Source organism: Trachymyrmex cornetzi, unplaced genomic scaffold (genome assembly GCF_001594075.2).
Source record: "Trachymyrmex cornetzi isolate Tcor2-1 unplaced genomic scaffold, Tcor1.1 scaffold67, whole genome shotgun sequence".
NCBI classification, from domain to species: Eukaryota; Metazoa; Arthropoda; class Insecta; order Hymenoptera; family Formicidae; genus Trachymyrmex; species Trachymyrmex cornetzi.
This window is the reverse complement of record NW_017299992.1, coordinates 917819-932168: the sequence shown is the minus strand read 5'-3', so window position 1 is coordinate 932168 and position 14350 is coordinate 917819. Positions and strand designations below refer to the sequence as shown.

The window sequence follows — 14350 nt, the reverse complement described above, 5'->3', positions numbered from 1 at the left end:
GGACCCCACCAATCACAGCGACCGGTGCTTAGGAGCTTTGTAGTCTCAAGCGCTGTAAGTGGCTCGTGTCCAATTGAGCCGTGTCCAACTGGGTGCCACGCGTGAGATCGCTCACATTTTCACAATAATAAAAGTTAGATAATCGATACCCTGGACACAGCCTTACATCATATATGTAATACTACTATATTGCTAACAACAATTAAAGGATCCTAAAGCAAAGCTCGAACTCCGACGAAATCACTAGATGTCGCGCCGCGCGCCGCACATCGATATGTCTTTTTATGGGAGGATCCCATTTGCCTACAGTTCTGATTGTACACACCACTCATAACAACTGATGCCTAGTAATTTTTTACTGTTTTGCCAATGAGATTATTTTATTTTTAAATTGGCCAATCAGCGATACCTGTGTGCAATATGCGATGTGTGCAATCGGAGCCCTCCCCTTTTTATACTACTACAGCAATATCTCACGCAGCTATGATACACGCAGTCACACATACGTGTCAATTTTCGTACAACGAATTCGTCGCGATAAAGCGTCTAAATCTAATTCTAAAGGCCCGTCTACAATACACGGAGTAAGAAGTAAGCGTAAGAAATTGACCAATCACAGTTGATTATTCTTCTCACATTCGACTGTGATTGATCAGTTTCTTACTCTTACTTCTTACTCCGTGTATTGTAGACGGGCCTTAAGAACTCGACGATGTATGTTCGTGCAAATTACGTGTTTGGGAACTATTATTTCGTACGTTCGGGTTGCAAAGCTTTCATATCAAACAAATGTTGTCACGACTTGACAGTTGAGACGCCATGTTAAGGCCCGTCTACAATACACGGAGTAAGAAGTAAGAGTAAGAAATTGACCAATCACAGTCGAATGTGAGAAGAATAATCGACTGTGATTGGTCAATTTCTTACTCTTACTTCTTACTCCATGTATTGTAGACGAGGCCTAAGAAATGGTACAAAATATATCGATTTCAAAATTTTTGATCATTCTCAGCGTAGACTCCACTTCACAAATATGTATTAATGCGTATACTTCAATCCTGGAAAAGGATTTTACAATCCGTGAAAGAGAAAACGAGTATTCGTTATACAAAAATTATACGTGTTTAGTCGGTAATACAGACGTCTTTAGAATCCCCTTAAGAGCTGCAGCAAACATTATGGTGTAGACGATCGCTTCTCACTTCTACAATTCGTGTACTTTCGTAATGCGCATGAGCCTGTTTCCAACCTATTTTATCATATATTATCACGTTTATTGTGTCTGACATGTTCAATAGTGAAGTTGAGTTTGTTTTTAGTTTATATAAAGTACTAGTTAAAAAAAGGAAATAATGCCGCGATTTTATTATACTTGGTATTTCTTTTAATTATACTTTATAATATCTAACCTTTACAATACACGTGCCATGAGTGCGCGCGCATACGTTCCCCCACGCATGCGCATTCAAAATATAGTTGATTTTCTATCTCACTCTCTTGGCACACCCCCCATTCTCAAAAAGAGGCTGCGTTAACAATATAGTAGTATTACATAAAGACATAGAGAATGGACTGCGCGATCCGTATCTCAGTAGTGTATCAAATGTGGTCGACAATAATGAGAGAGAGGGATCGTGGGAAACGGTCAATCTCCCTCTCATTCTCTCTCCCATTACACCATTGAATGGAAAGAGATAGAAATGATCGTCTGCCACGGTCCCTCTCTCTCATCTCTATCGACCATTTTGACACACGGATCGCGCAGTCCATTCTTTATAGCTTTGGTATTACATATATGCCTTACATATGTGCCTTACATATACATACATGCGCAATAGGCTATTGCGCAGCAACTGTGCAACAGACATCATTGATACTAGCGCACTCTATGAAATTTTCTTTGTTGGATTAAGGCTTGTTTAGATGCAACGTGGTCACGTGACATGAAATTGACCAATCATACACCTGATATGGAAGACGCCATATTGCTTTTCTTGTAATATGCAAGTCATTGTAGGAGGACATACGCTGAACAGGCCTTTAGCCGCTTCTTTTTTCTCAATCGTCATATACGACTAAAGCTTTCTCCCGTTCTCTTATGTATGGTTACCATTCCTGAAAATCAAATTTCCCTAACGAGTGACCAATAACAGTGCATTTACGGACATTAATAATATTCCAATCTCTGTATTCGGTTATCGCACGGACAAAAGTACCGTAAATTTTCAGTGTGAAGTACTTTTTAGAGCCTTCATTTTCATTTCTGTCGTCATAAAAACGGAAACTAAAGACCAGTTCAGACCAATTTTCTGTCTATCAAGCGGCAACTTGTCATTAAGATGTGAACTTTTATGTACTTTCATCCATATCTTCTGAACGAATCATCTACGAGGCCAACGAAATAATTAGAAGCAAGGCAAGTAGAAAAGCTAGCTGCCTTTCTTCTTTCGGAAATAGGGTTCGGCGCGCTCATGGATTCCATAAAGTTACTATTTCCAAGAGACCGAAAATGCGTGTTTGCGCACGGACTCTTTTCTTGAACATTTCGCGAATTACGCGTGGTTGTGAGAAGTACTGAACATCAAATGTTTTTTTTGGTTTAATGAAGATGTTCAATAGAACGTCTTTGCATAGATTATGGATGGTTACCCATCGAGAATATACTGTTTTTCGTGATCGGTATGTATATGTTACTATCAATATGTCGCTGTTTGACAGGAAGTTCGGGATATTTCGGGAGGCATTGAGCTACGAGTGCGAATTTACTTGGCGGTAGCACTTGTCCACGATTCGCTATTTCGACCGAGATACCTGATGGAAATGGAAGTCATCTGTATTTCGTCTGATGACGAATCAGACTCGCAAAAGGTTTGACAGAGTTCTATAAGAGTTCTATAAATTAGTAAAGCTGTTAAGTGCAGATAAATTTTGAAATTTTTGGCAAGACTAGCTGACTTGAGCTAAATATTTTTTTTTTAACATCTATGGTTTTATTTACTGAATTCGACTACCTGGGTACTATTGGCCGAATCGGTTCATATCTAGGGGACTGAGGGCAATAAAAAAAAGTAAGAAAAAATGTAACTATTCAAATTTTTCTAATTAAATATCTGCATTGATCTCTTTAAATATGATTTTATAATAATGACAGCTTACATAATTAATTAAAAAAAAATTCTAATAAATTTATCTCCTAAAAAATGCTGATTCTAAGAAATTTATTTCAGGAAAACAAAACGGGCCAAGTTCTAACGAAATCTGTAGAGATTAGTAACGGAGCTATTGCTCATGAAGAAACTGAAAGTTTACTCAATGTTAATGAGAAAATTGAAGAGAAGAATTTAAAACGAAAAATAATGTATACAAAGGAAGAAATAACTTGTACTATAGAAAAAAGGAAAAAGTTAGATGTTGATCAGGATAAGTTCAAAGTGGAAAGTAAACCTGATACATGTTCTATAGATGTTTTACCTGAAATAAATTTTGTTGAATCTAATTGTAATAAACAGCCAAATCAAGACCAGGAAGTAAAGACACAATTGATTGTGAAGGAAAAGAAAAAGATATCGTATATCTCACATGACGTTTTTCCCCTATTTATAAGTTTATGTCTGCAAAAATGTCCAAAACAGGATAAATCGGAAATGGCCATTATTGTTGATAAGTTAAAAAGACGTTATGAAAATTTAGATCCAATTTATGTTAGATCAAATAATTTTGTTACATTTTTGAATGAGAAGCGCCAAGCTATTACGAATGACCACAAAAAAATATACATGCACATACAGGAAGTGATGAATGAGATGAAAAAAAGAACTAAAAAGAAATCTCAAACATCACAAATTAATGAAATCTATGATGCAGTTCCTTCTACATCCTATGCTACGAACAATGTACCTATTAATCCAGTAGAATCAGATAATGATAGTGAGGATGATAACGAAGAGAACCCTGAAACAAGAAGAAAAGTTAATAAAATATTACACGCTATGAAAAGATGTGACGCAATTATTAAGAAACTGGACGAAGAAGAAGTTGATTTTAACGAGGAAAATAATAGTAATTATATAAAAGTCGAAAGGTATAAACAGAAAATGACACAACTATATGATAAACTTTGTGAGCTAACAGGAGAAAATGGTGATGCAGGACGTACATATTTACGTCCAAAACATTTAAATGTAACTCGGATTGTTGCTGTGGATCAAGCAATAACGAATTTTATTAATTGTAAAATTACTCAACGAAATTGGTTGAAAAAAAAAGGAAGTCTTACAGATAATTTAATATTCCCTGATTACAGTGATATCTTGGAATGTGTCAATAGATGTAATGAAAAAAGCAATTTAGGTTTAAAAACAAAAAAGCGAGAACAAATGGGTAAGAAATATGTATCATATCCATATAGCACAGAATTTGCAGCAATATCACTGCAAAATGTGCAATATTGCTGCAATGTTGCTGCCATGTTACAGCAGTCTTGCAACTTTTGTACAACTTTGTGCTGTAGGGGTAGTTTTAAGTTTATAAGAATTTTTATTTGTATTATATATTTACCGTGTATTTAATCATTATATGTATATGTTATGTATCATTATATTATACTTATGTATAATAATATATATTAATTGTTATTGCAGCAGAGAAAGCTTTCAAAGAACTTGGAGAATACTTGCAACGCTCAAGGCGTAATGATTATTGGGATACTTTTTCTTTGTATCTTGAAAATTCAGAAGATCCAGCTACAAAAGATAAAGATTTAGCGAAAAAACTTGCTGATAATCGTACCGAGGGTGAAAAACGATTAGCTGCAGTATTTGATAAATATACAAAAAAACAAATAGAACTAAGAGACCAAAATAATGAAGAAATAGTTTCGGAAGAAGAAGAGGAGGAAGATGAAGATGAAGATGAAGATGAAGAAATAGAAATAGAAATAGAAAGTATTACATATGAGGATAAGAGTGATGATATCCTGTCTGTATCAAGTGAGGAGGACAATGAAAAGGAAGAAAACGCAAATAAAACAGTTAAAGTAAATAAATTATCTGTGGAAAAGAATAAATCCAATATAAATGTGATAAATATACGTCGTGCTATGGATATTTCAAATAAAACCATAGCAGATACTTCACCACAAAAATGTAACAAAACAGTTGAAATGAAAGTTGAAAAAGAGAATAATATGACAGTATCAAATAAGAATAACACAATTAGTGACAAAATAGTTCACAAACCATGCAGTAGCAGCACTATTCCAAGAAACACAACAGATTTGGATAAATCATGTAGCAACACCATTCCAAGGAATGTTGTGACAGACGTAGTTAAACCGTGCAGTAGTAATACTAGTCCAAGGAAGGTGACAGATATGGATAAATCATACAGTAGCAACACTATTCCAAGGAACGTTGTGACAAATAATGTGGATAAACCATGCAGTAGCAGTACTATTCCAAGGAACGTTGTGACAGATATAGACAAACCATGTAGTAGCAACACTATTCCAAGGAACGTTGTGACAAATAATGTGGATAAACCATGCAGTAGCAGTACTATTCTAAGGAATGTTGTGACATATGTGGATAAACCATGCAGTAGTAACACTATTCCAAGGAATGTTGTGACAGATGTAGATAAACCATGCAGTAGCAGTACTATTCCAAGGAATATTGTGACACATATGGATACCATTAACAAGAAGATAGTTCATAAACCATGTAGCAGTAGCAGCACTATCCCAAGGAACAATGTGAAAAATGTTGTGGATACTACTAGCGAGAAGGTTCATGAATCATGCAGTAGCAACAATATCCCAAGGAACAATGTGGAAAATATGGATACTACTAGCGAGAAGGTTCATAAATCATGCAGTGGCAACATTACTTCAAGGAACCCCACGAACAATGTGAAAAATGTTGTGGACAACAAAAGGCAAGAGGATTCGCTACCAGCGACTTCTACATCAAACTACACAAGTAGTGTATATACATATATTAATAAAATTGGAGATAGATAAGATAAATAAACAAAAATAGAAGAGTCATAAACATTATTTTATATGTTGTAGAGGATCTAGCAGAGGCCAAAGTGAAAGATGAATCCAAAGTTATAACAGATCCTGCAACAAAGAAGGATGTGGTAGCTATGGTAACCCGCATGGAAAACACAGCAGTAGTAATAAAAAATGTTATGGATGAAGCAACCGAGAATATGCCAAACAATGAGCAACCGAAAGAGGAAAAGAAACCTCTATTGCGAGTGCGTTCATTCGCTAAATCTCCCAGGACTTGGCAGGATAACCAATATAAAACAGACAAGACTGCCCCAAAAAATGCGCCAAAGGTAACAAATCAAATTAAAGAAATTGTTGATTTGACTAATGAAGGAACAGTTAAACCGGTTGCTACCAAGTGCGCAGTACAACTCGGAAACAAAATAGTTCCCATAGTGAAACGTCACACAGTGTTTCTACCATCAAAAAGTAATATAATTAACGTCAAAAATATTACGAATAATTATCTAAAGGTAAATACGCGAACAGGCCAAATTATAGCACCTGTGCATGATATTCGCACAAGAGGTACAATAATTCGACTGCCAGCTCAAACTACCAGTCAGAGTCAACTGCAAAACACGAATGTAACAAACGAAGTATCTTTGAAAGGAAAAACGGTTTTAAAAATTGTACCTACGAAATCGATTATCTTGCCTAAGCCATCCGCAGTGCAATCCGTCTCCAAGCAAGCGGGTGTGAGTTCATCGACAACACAATCCAAATGACTCAAATATATAGTAAGGGCCGTTCTTCTCGATCATTGTTATACAAAAGCGACAGCGATTCGATCAGTTTATCAAGATTAATGTTTTTAAATTTACATTTAATGTGTATACTGAATATTTATAGTTTATAAGCGAAATATATATATAAAGAGATATAATAATATAATTCTTAATAAATCTTTTTAGCAAATTTGAATTGTATATTGCGTTGAATACAAAGTGCCTTATAACAAATTCCATTAACTTTACATATTCATTTAACAAAGGATCACATCCGGCTGGAGACACTTCATTATCAACTTAGCAAGATGATAGTTTGGATCTAGAAGTTTCTCCACTATATCAAAGTGGTCGATGTCCTGAAGTAATAGGTATTCCACATTATCCACAATAGAAATAAGTTTCTAAAACAATAATACAAGTTAGTTTGGTACATACTTAGTTTGATACAAATTTGCGCAGTGTTATTCAATATACAATAGGTTTGATTTTTATTGCTGCACCAGAACTTTCCTTGTTATTTTCACCAAATTTGAAACATGTACATTTCACTTATAGTACAGGGAGTGTATAATTTAGCTACAAAAGACACATCTAATATTTGATCAAATACCTGGGCGTATTCACGCGATTCATCCACAAACGCTGGGGAATCGCAATCGCCTACGACTACGATAACTTTCAAGTTAGTGATACGATGGCCTTTTGCTTCGTCAAAGATAGAAATACTAAATTTCTTAATTTCTTCGCTGAAAACGATAATTTATGTATATTTGTTATATAAGAAATATATGTTCGTTATATATATTGAAAACAAGTGTATACAGGGACACTCTGTATATAATTACTCGGTTAATTTAAGGGCAACTGCAAAACTGGTATTAGTTATAGGTTTTAAATTATAAATTCCGCCTATCAGTACGATTTCCTTTAATATTGCAAAATATCCTTTCTTTGTCATACGATTGATCCAATCGTCATCGTGTAATAAACATGCAGCCAAATGTGCTCCAGCACTATGTCCAACGATGCACACGTATCTATGTACATTACACATTTGCATTATAAGCAATTCGTTTTCTATTAAAATTTTGTACTTAATATATGAGTAGAAAGTTAAAGAATAAAAACACACTTAGAGCCTGAATCAGCTGCATATTGTAATATCTGCGCGACCGCTGATTTTATCTCTGCTACTATATCTCCAATTCTGACTGAAAAATATTTAAAAATAATTTATTACATTATTTTATTATATAATAAGATAATCTTTTAATCTGAGAGTTTCAAATATTATTTATATACATAAGTTTCGAAATTGTAAAATTCATTTTATAAACGTGTTTCATCCTTTTAGCTATAACACGCTTTAAAGAATTAAAAAAATTTTTAATTTTGGTGCGTGCATGCGTGTTTATGCGTGTGTGTAGACGTAATTTAATAAATAATTAAATACAAGAGAGATAAAAGACCAATGAAAGACAAGACAATGATATAATTCAATAGAATTTTCTACTTTCTCACCATTCGGACACAAATCGTATCCAACTGTTATTACTTTGATCTTATTTTTAACAAACAAAGGTACCGAGAAGCCAGTGAGATCCTTACTGAATTCTTGCCAATATCCACCATGGATAAATATAAATATCGGTGCATCTAAAATACACAACTGTTTTAGTGTGATATATATACAAATGTAAAATATACCAATTCGTTAAAAAATAATCTATAATTTAACATCTTGCAGATTGATGAAAGGAATGTGAGCAGATTATTATGGAATAAGAAAATATATTCGCGCTAAAAATAATTTGCTTGATATTCATATATTTTGTTTCAGTTTTAAACGAACCAAATTATACGCGTGTATATAAACTCATGTTTATGTAATGAACATAAGTGATTCAAGCCAAACTAGATATAATTTGGAAATGAAAATTTCACCTTGTAAATAAATTTTACGTAATTTATCGAAAACGCAGAGAAATTGAATAAAATAATAGATTTTCAAGTATTAATTTTATAAGTTTATTTCTTTTGTTCCTTTTTTCTTTCTTAGGCTGTGTTCCAAATTTACTTCCGGCACTGAAAATGCTACAGTTTATGTTACGTGCACTATAGATTTTCAGTACTGGCAGTCAATTTTGGAACACAGCTTTAGAAATACCTATAATTATGAAAATATGATGATATAGAATAAAAAATTATGGAAATAATTTTTTATTGAAAATTAAGGTATATTGTTCCAGAAGTTCGGTACCTAAAAATACCATGAAATGGTTACGTTTATATGCATACCTTTCGGTAAATCGACACCATATATGTCGTATTTTGCGCGCTCTGTAGGACCGTATGGTACATTAAGTTTGCATTTTACAGTTTTCCGAGTCTCTTCCGTAACTGCAACAACAAAGACCTTCAGTGATCACATGATACATCTGACACGCCTTTCTTGTCCACAATAATAGTACGATCAGAAAAATCTTATAGCAATTTTCTATAAAACTAATACAATACTGATACACACTAATTAACCCTTTATCTTTTTTAATTACATATTCTATGTTGTAATGACAACACATAACTAATTAAAGGATTATAAGTTATTTATTAATAATGAAAATATGTAAACCGATTTGTATTAAATTGCACCAGTATTGCATTAGTTTTCTTACTATTAAATAAAGCTTTCGAAAAGAGCTACGACTACTACAATTATATAATTTTTGATTGTAGAGAAAAACAAATCTTACCTTCCTCACAGAATTTAAAGAAATGTGCTCGCAACTCTTCAGAATTATATCGTTTGCTCCATTCACTCGGAGTGTACAGTCGCTCATACTCCTTTAAAATCAAATAAAATATTAAATAAGCTGCAAATTTAATTTTAACCTATTGAGAGAAAAGCATGATCGCACAGAATTTCGTCAAGATTACGTACGTGGAGAGACATCTTCGATTAATCGCTTGACTCTTACAAGAAAATGATAAGGAGTAATCACTGGTTGTTATTCTAAGCAACGCCTGTTAGAAACTGTTGCGCAGTTTTCTTTAGTCAGGGTATACGGTAGTGTCTCGGTACTAAGCATATATATATATATAATACGCGCCATAATGCACTTTCTCGGCTTTGTCTGTTAATGTGTGTGTGTATTAGAATTTTAACTATGTGTATCTTATTGCTAAAGGGAGTGGCAAACTACATTCAAATGTCGATTTTATCGAGTTCTCGTATCGTTATCAACAGTTTGCAAATTTTATTACAGTTCTGTCTTCATATCTTATTGGTTGAAATACATTAATAATTTTTACTGTATTAATCTAAATCGTTGTTTTAAAAACGTTTTGATTAAATAAAATAAAAAAAATAGTTCTTCCAATACACCTTATTACACAAGAAACATTTATATATTCATAAGTTGTAGATTACGCGCTGCAAAATCTGGAAACAGTTATATTATACTTTATCTACTATTTTCTCACATTTTATCTGAGGGATATCCTTTAATAGGATATCCTTTATTAGGATGTAGAAAGTCTTCTGAATATCTTTAGATTTCCCCTTAGAGATATCTTGAAGGTCTGTGTTGCAGTATGGGTTCTGAAATAAGAAAAATGAAATTAACAATTCAGTAATAGCCGTAATAGGCATCAAACTTTTCGAAAATATTTGAATTTTTAATTAAAAAATATTTCCACTGTTTTTTATTGCATTCATTTCATAGTTTTATATTTTCATAATTATGTTTACTTTAATTTTATATAAGAAAGTGTTGTAAACAATAAAATTTATATAATTATACAGGGTGTCCCGAATTTAAATGTCTAAACTTCGGGAACCAAAGGTAGCAAATCAAATTATTGATTTGACTAATAAAAAAACAGTTAAACCTGTTTCTATCAAATGCGATGTACGACTTGGAAACAAAATAGTTCCCATAGTGAAACGTCACATAGTGTTTATACCATCAAGTAATAATGTAACTAACGTCAAAAATATTACGAATAATTATCTAAAGATCAATACGCGAACAGGCCAAATTATAGCACCTATGCACGATATTCTCACAGAAGCTACAATAATCCGACTGCCAGTTCAAATTACCAGTCAACTGCAAAACACGAATGTAACAAACGAATATCTTTGAAAGGGAAAAGGGTATTAAAAATTGTACCTACGAAGTCGATTATCTTGCCTAAACCATCGGCAGTGCAATCCGCCTCCAAGCAAATGGATGTTTTTCAACAGCACAATCCAAATGACTCAAATATATAGTAAGTTCTTTTCGATCATTGTTATATAAAAGCGACAGCGATCAATTTATCAAGATTAATGTTTTTAAATTTACATTTAATGTGTATATTGAATATTTCTAGTTTATAAGCTAAATATATAAAGAGATATAACAATATAATTCTTAATAAATCTTTTTAGCGCCAATTTGAATTGTATATTGCATTAAATACAAAGTGCCTTATAACACAAATTCCATTAACTTTACATATTTATCTAACAAAGGATCACATTCGGCTGGAGGCACTTCAATATCAACTTAGCAAGATGATAGTTTGGATCTAGAAGTTTCTCCACTATATCAAAGTGGTCGATGTCCTGAAGTAATAGGTATTCCACATTATCCACAATAGAAATAAGTTTCTAAAACAATAATACAATGTTAGTTTGATATATACTTAGTTTGATACAAATTTACGCAGTGTTATTCAATATACAATATAGGTTTGGTTTGCATTGCACTAGAACTTTCTTTGTTATTTTCACCGAATTTGAAACATGTTCGTTTCACACTTACTTATAGTACAGGGAGTGTATAATTTAGCTACAAAAAAACAGATCTAATATTTAATCAAATACCTGGGCGATTCATCCACAAACGCTGGAGAATCGCAATTGCCTACGACTACGATCACTTTCAAGTTAGTGATACGATGGCCTTTTGCTTCGTCAAAGGTAGAAATACTAAATTTTTTAATTTCTTCGCTGAAAACAATAATTTATGTATATTTGTTATAAGAAATATATGTTCGTTATATATATATTGAAAACAAGGATATACAGGAGCACCCTGTATGTAATTACTAGGTCAATTCAAGGGTAGACATGAATTTGAGATTAGTTATAGGTTTTAAATTATAAATTCCGCCTATCAGTATGATATATTTCCTTTAATATTGCAAAATATCCATTCTGTGTCATGTGATTGATCCAATCGTCATCGTGTAATAAACATGCAGCCAAATGTGCTCCAGCACTATGTCCAGCGATGCACACGTGTCTATATGTACATTATATAATTGTATTATAAACAATTCGTTTTCTATTAAAATTTTGTATTTAATATATGAGTAGAAAGTTGAGGTATAAAACGTACTTAGAGCCTGTATCAGCTGCATATTTTAATATCTGCGCAACCGCCGATTTTATCTCTGCTACTATATCCCCAATTCTATCTGAAAAATATAAAAAAATAATTTATTACATTATTTCATTATTTGATAAGATAATCTTTTAATCTGAGAGTTTCGAATATTATTTGTATAGATAATAAGTTTCGACAAGTTTTATACAATTCATTTCATAAATGTATTCAATCCTTTCAGCTATAACGCGCTTTAAAGAATTTTTGAAATTTTAAATGTGTGTGTGTTTAGCGTGTGTATAGACGTAAATTAATAAATAATTAATGACAAGGGAGATAAAAAACTAATGAAAGACAAGACAATAATATAATTCGATAGAAATTTCTATTTTCTCACCATTCGGACAAAAATTGTATCCAACTGTTATTACTTTGATCTTATTTTTAACAAACAAAGGTACAGAGAAGCCATTAAGATTCTTGCCGATATTCCTCCATGAATCCTTGAAATTTTGCCAATATTTGCCACGAATAAATATAAATATCGGCGCATCTAAAATGCACAAACGTTTTAGTGTGGTATAAATACGAATCTAAAATATACCAATTCGTTAGAAAATAATCTGCAATTTAATCTTGCAGATTGATGAAAGGAATGATTAGAACGAATTAAGAATGAAAATATTAATATATTCGCGCCAAAAAACAATTTTCTTGACATTCATGTATTTTATTTCAATTTTGAACGAACCAAATTATACGCGTATATACATATGAACTCATGTTTGTGTGTCGAAAGAATAAATGATTCAAACCGAAATAGATATAATTTGCAAGTGAAAGCTTTACCTTGGAAATAGATTTTACGTAGTTTATCGAAAACACAGAGAAATCGAATAAAATAATAGATTTTCAAGTATTAATTTCATAAGTTTATTTCTTTTGTTCCATTTTTCTTTCTTAGAAATATCTATAATTATAAAAATATAATGATATAACATAGAATAAAAAATTGTGAAAATAATTTTTTATTGAAAAATAAAGGTATATTGTTCCAGAAGTTTAGCACCTAAAAATTCCATCAAATCGTTATGTTTATATACATACCTTTCGGTAAATCGGCACCATATATGTCGTATTTTGCACGAGCTCTGTAGGACCGTATGGTACATTAAGTTCGCATTTAACAGTTTTCCGAGTCTCTTCCGTAACTGCAATAACAAAGACCTTCAGTGATCACATGATGCATCTGACACGCCTTTTTTGTGCATGATAATAGTACGATCAGAAAAAATCTTACAACAATTTTCTATTGGGAAAACTAGTACAATACTGATACACACTAATTAATCCTTTATCTTTTTTAATTACATATTCTATGTTGTCATGATAACACATCATAACTAATTAAAAGATTAAATTATTTATTAATACTGAAAATATGTAAACCGATTTGTATTAAATTGCACCAGTGTTGCATTAGTTTTCCTACTATTAAATAAAGAAGCTCTCGAAGAAGACTATCACAATTATATAATTTTTGATTGTAGAGAAAAACAATTTATCTTACCTTCCTCACAAAATTTAAAGAATCGCGCTCGCAGTTCTTCAGATTCATATCGTTTACTCCATTCACTCGGAGTGTACAGTCGCTCATACTCCTTTAAAATCAAATAAAACATTAAATAAGCCGCAAATTTAATTTTAACCTATTAAGAGAAAAGCATGATCACATAGAATTTCGTCGACATTACGTACGGCCAAGAGATTACGTATAGCCATTCTCGATTAGTCGCTTGAATCTGACAAGAAATTGATTACGAGTAATCACTGGTTGTTACTCAAAGCAATGCTTGTTAGAAACTGTTGCGCAGTTTTCTTTAGTCAGAGTATACGGTAGTGTCTCGGCACTAAGCATATATACGCGCCATAATGCACTTTCTTGGCTTTGTCTGTTAATGCGTGTATATTTCAAGTATGTATATCCCATCGCTAAAGTGAGTTGGTAAATAACGCCGACATTCATATATATCGATTTTATTGAGTTCCTGTATCGTTATCACAGTATGCAAAATTTTACAAATTTTATTACAGTTCTATGTCTTATATCTTATTGGTTGAAATATAATTTTTACTATATTAATCTAAACCGTTGTTTTGAAAACGTTTAGATTAAATAAAATAAA

At 32.4% G+C, this 14350-nt stretch overlaps 2 protein-coding genes, 1 long non-coding RNA gene and 1 pseudogene across 5 annotated transcripts; 2 read left to right on the top strand and 2 right to left on the bottom strand.

Annotated features, from left to right (window-relative positions):
• The first annotated feature begins 2351 nt into the window (after positions 1 to 2351).
• Positions 2352 to 6913, top strand: Daxx (Daxx-like protein). Of its 3 annotated transcripts, none has more exons than XM_018517279.1 (5): positions 2352 to 2416; positions 2719 to 2868; positions 3228 to 4380; positions 4641 to 5978; positions 6071 to 6913. In XM_018517279.1, exons 2-5 carry the CDS (start codon positions 2815 to 2817, stop codon positions 6781 to 6783), a joined length of 3258 nt encoding a protein of 1085 aa, XP_018372781.1. In that variant the 5' UTR covers positions 2352 to 2416; positions 2719 to 2814; the 3' UTR covers positions 6784 to 6913. The 3 variants fall into 3 exon arrangements, with proteins under 3 accessions (XP_018372781.1, XP_018372780.1, XP_018372779.1); XM_018517278.1 differs by lacking the exon at positions 2352 to 2416 and having other exon boundaries at positions 2541 to 2868; positions 4641 to 5384; positions 5724 to 5978; XM_018517277.1 differs by lacking the exon at positions 2352 to 2416 and having other exon boundaries at positions 2541 to 2868; positions 4641 to 5720; positions 5877 to 5978.
• Positions 6914 to 6967: 54 nt separating this feature from the next.
• On the bottom strand, positions 6968 to 10000 carry LOC108767220 (kynurenine formamidase). The gene is made up of 8 exons (XM_018516959.1): positions 9728 to 10000; positions 9540 to 9630; positions 9085 to 9186; positions 8308 to 8442; positions 7919 to 7997; positions 7632 to 7823; positions 7397 to 7532; positions 6968 to 7187 (listed from the first exon to the last, which is right to left on the bottom strand). Exons 1-8 carry the CDS (start codon positions 9737 to 9739, stop codon positions 7041 to 7043), a joined length of 894 nt encoding a protein of 297 aa, XP_018372461.1. The 5' UTR covers positions 9740 to 10000; the 3' UTR covers positions 6968 to 7040.
• LOC108767222 (uncharacterized) lies at positions 9802 to 14323 on the top strand. The gene is made up of 3 exons (XR_001940416.1): positions 9802 to 9856; positions 11063 to 11065; positions 14065 to 14323. It is a non-coding gene; the product is annotated as an uncharacterized LOC108767222 (long non-coding RNA).
• On the bottom strand, positions 11314 to 14071 carry LOC108767221 (kynurenine formamidase-like; annotated as a pseudogene).
• Positions 14324 to 14350: the final 27 nt, after the last annotated feature.

Coding starts and splice junctions, on each gene's coding strand:
- Daxx (XM_018517279.1), top strand. CDS start 2,815: ATGGAAATGGAAGTCATCTGTATTTCGTCTGATGACGAATCAGACTCG. Junction 2,869..3,227: donor ACGAATCAGACTCGCAAAAG/GTTTGACAGAGT, acceptor AATTTATTTCAG/GAAAACAAAACGGGCCAAGT. Junction 5,979..6,070: donor TTCTACATCAAACTACACAA/GTAGTGTATATA, acceptor TATATGTTGTAG/AGGATCTAGCAGAGGCCAAA.
- LOC108767220 (XM_018516959.1), bottom strand. Junction 9,187..9,539: donor CTTTAAATTCTGTGAGGAAG/GTAAGATTTGTT, acceptor TTGTTGTTGCAG/TTACGGAAGAGACTCGGAAA. Junction 8,443..9,084: donor TGGTGTCGATTTACCGAAAG/GTATGCATATAA, acceptor TGTGTATTTTAG/ATGCACCGATATTTATATTT.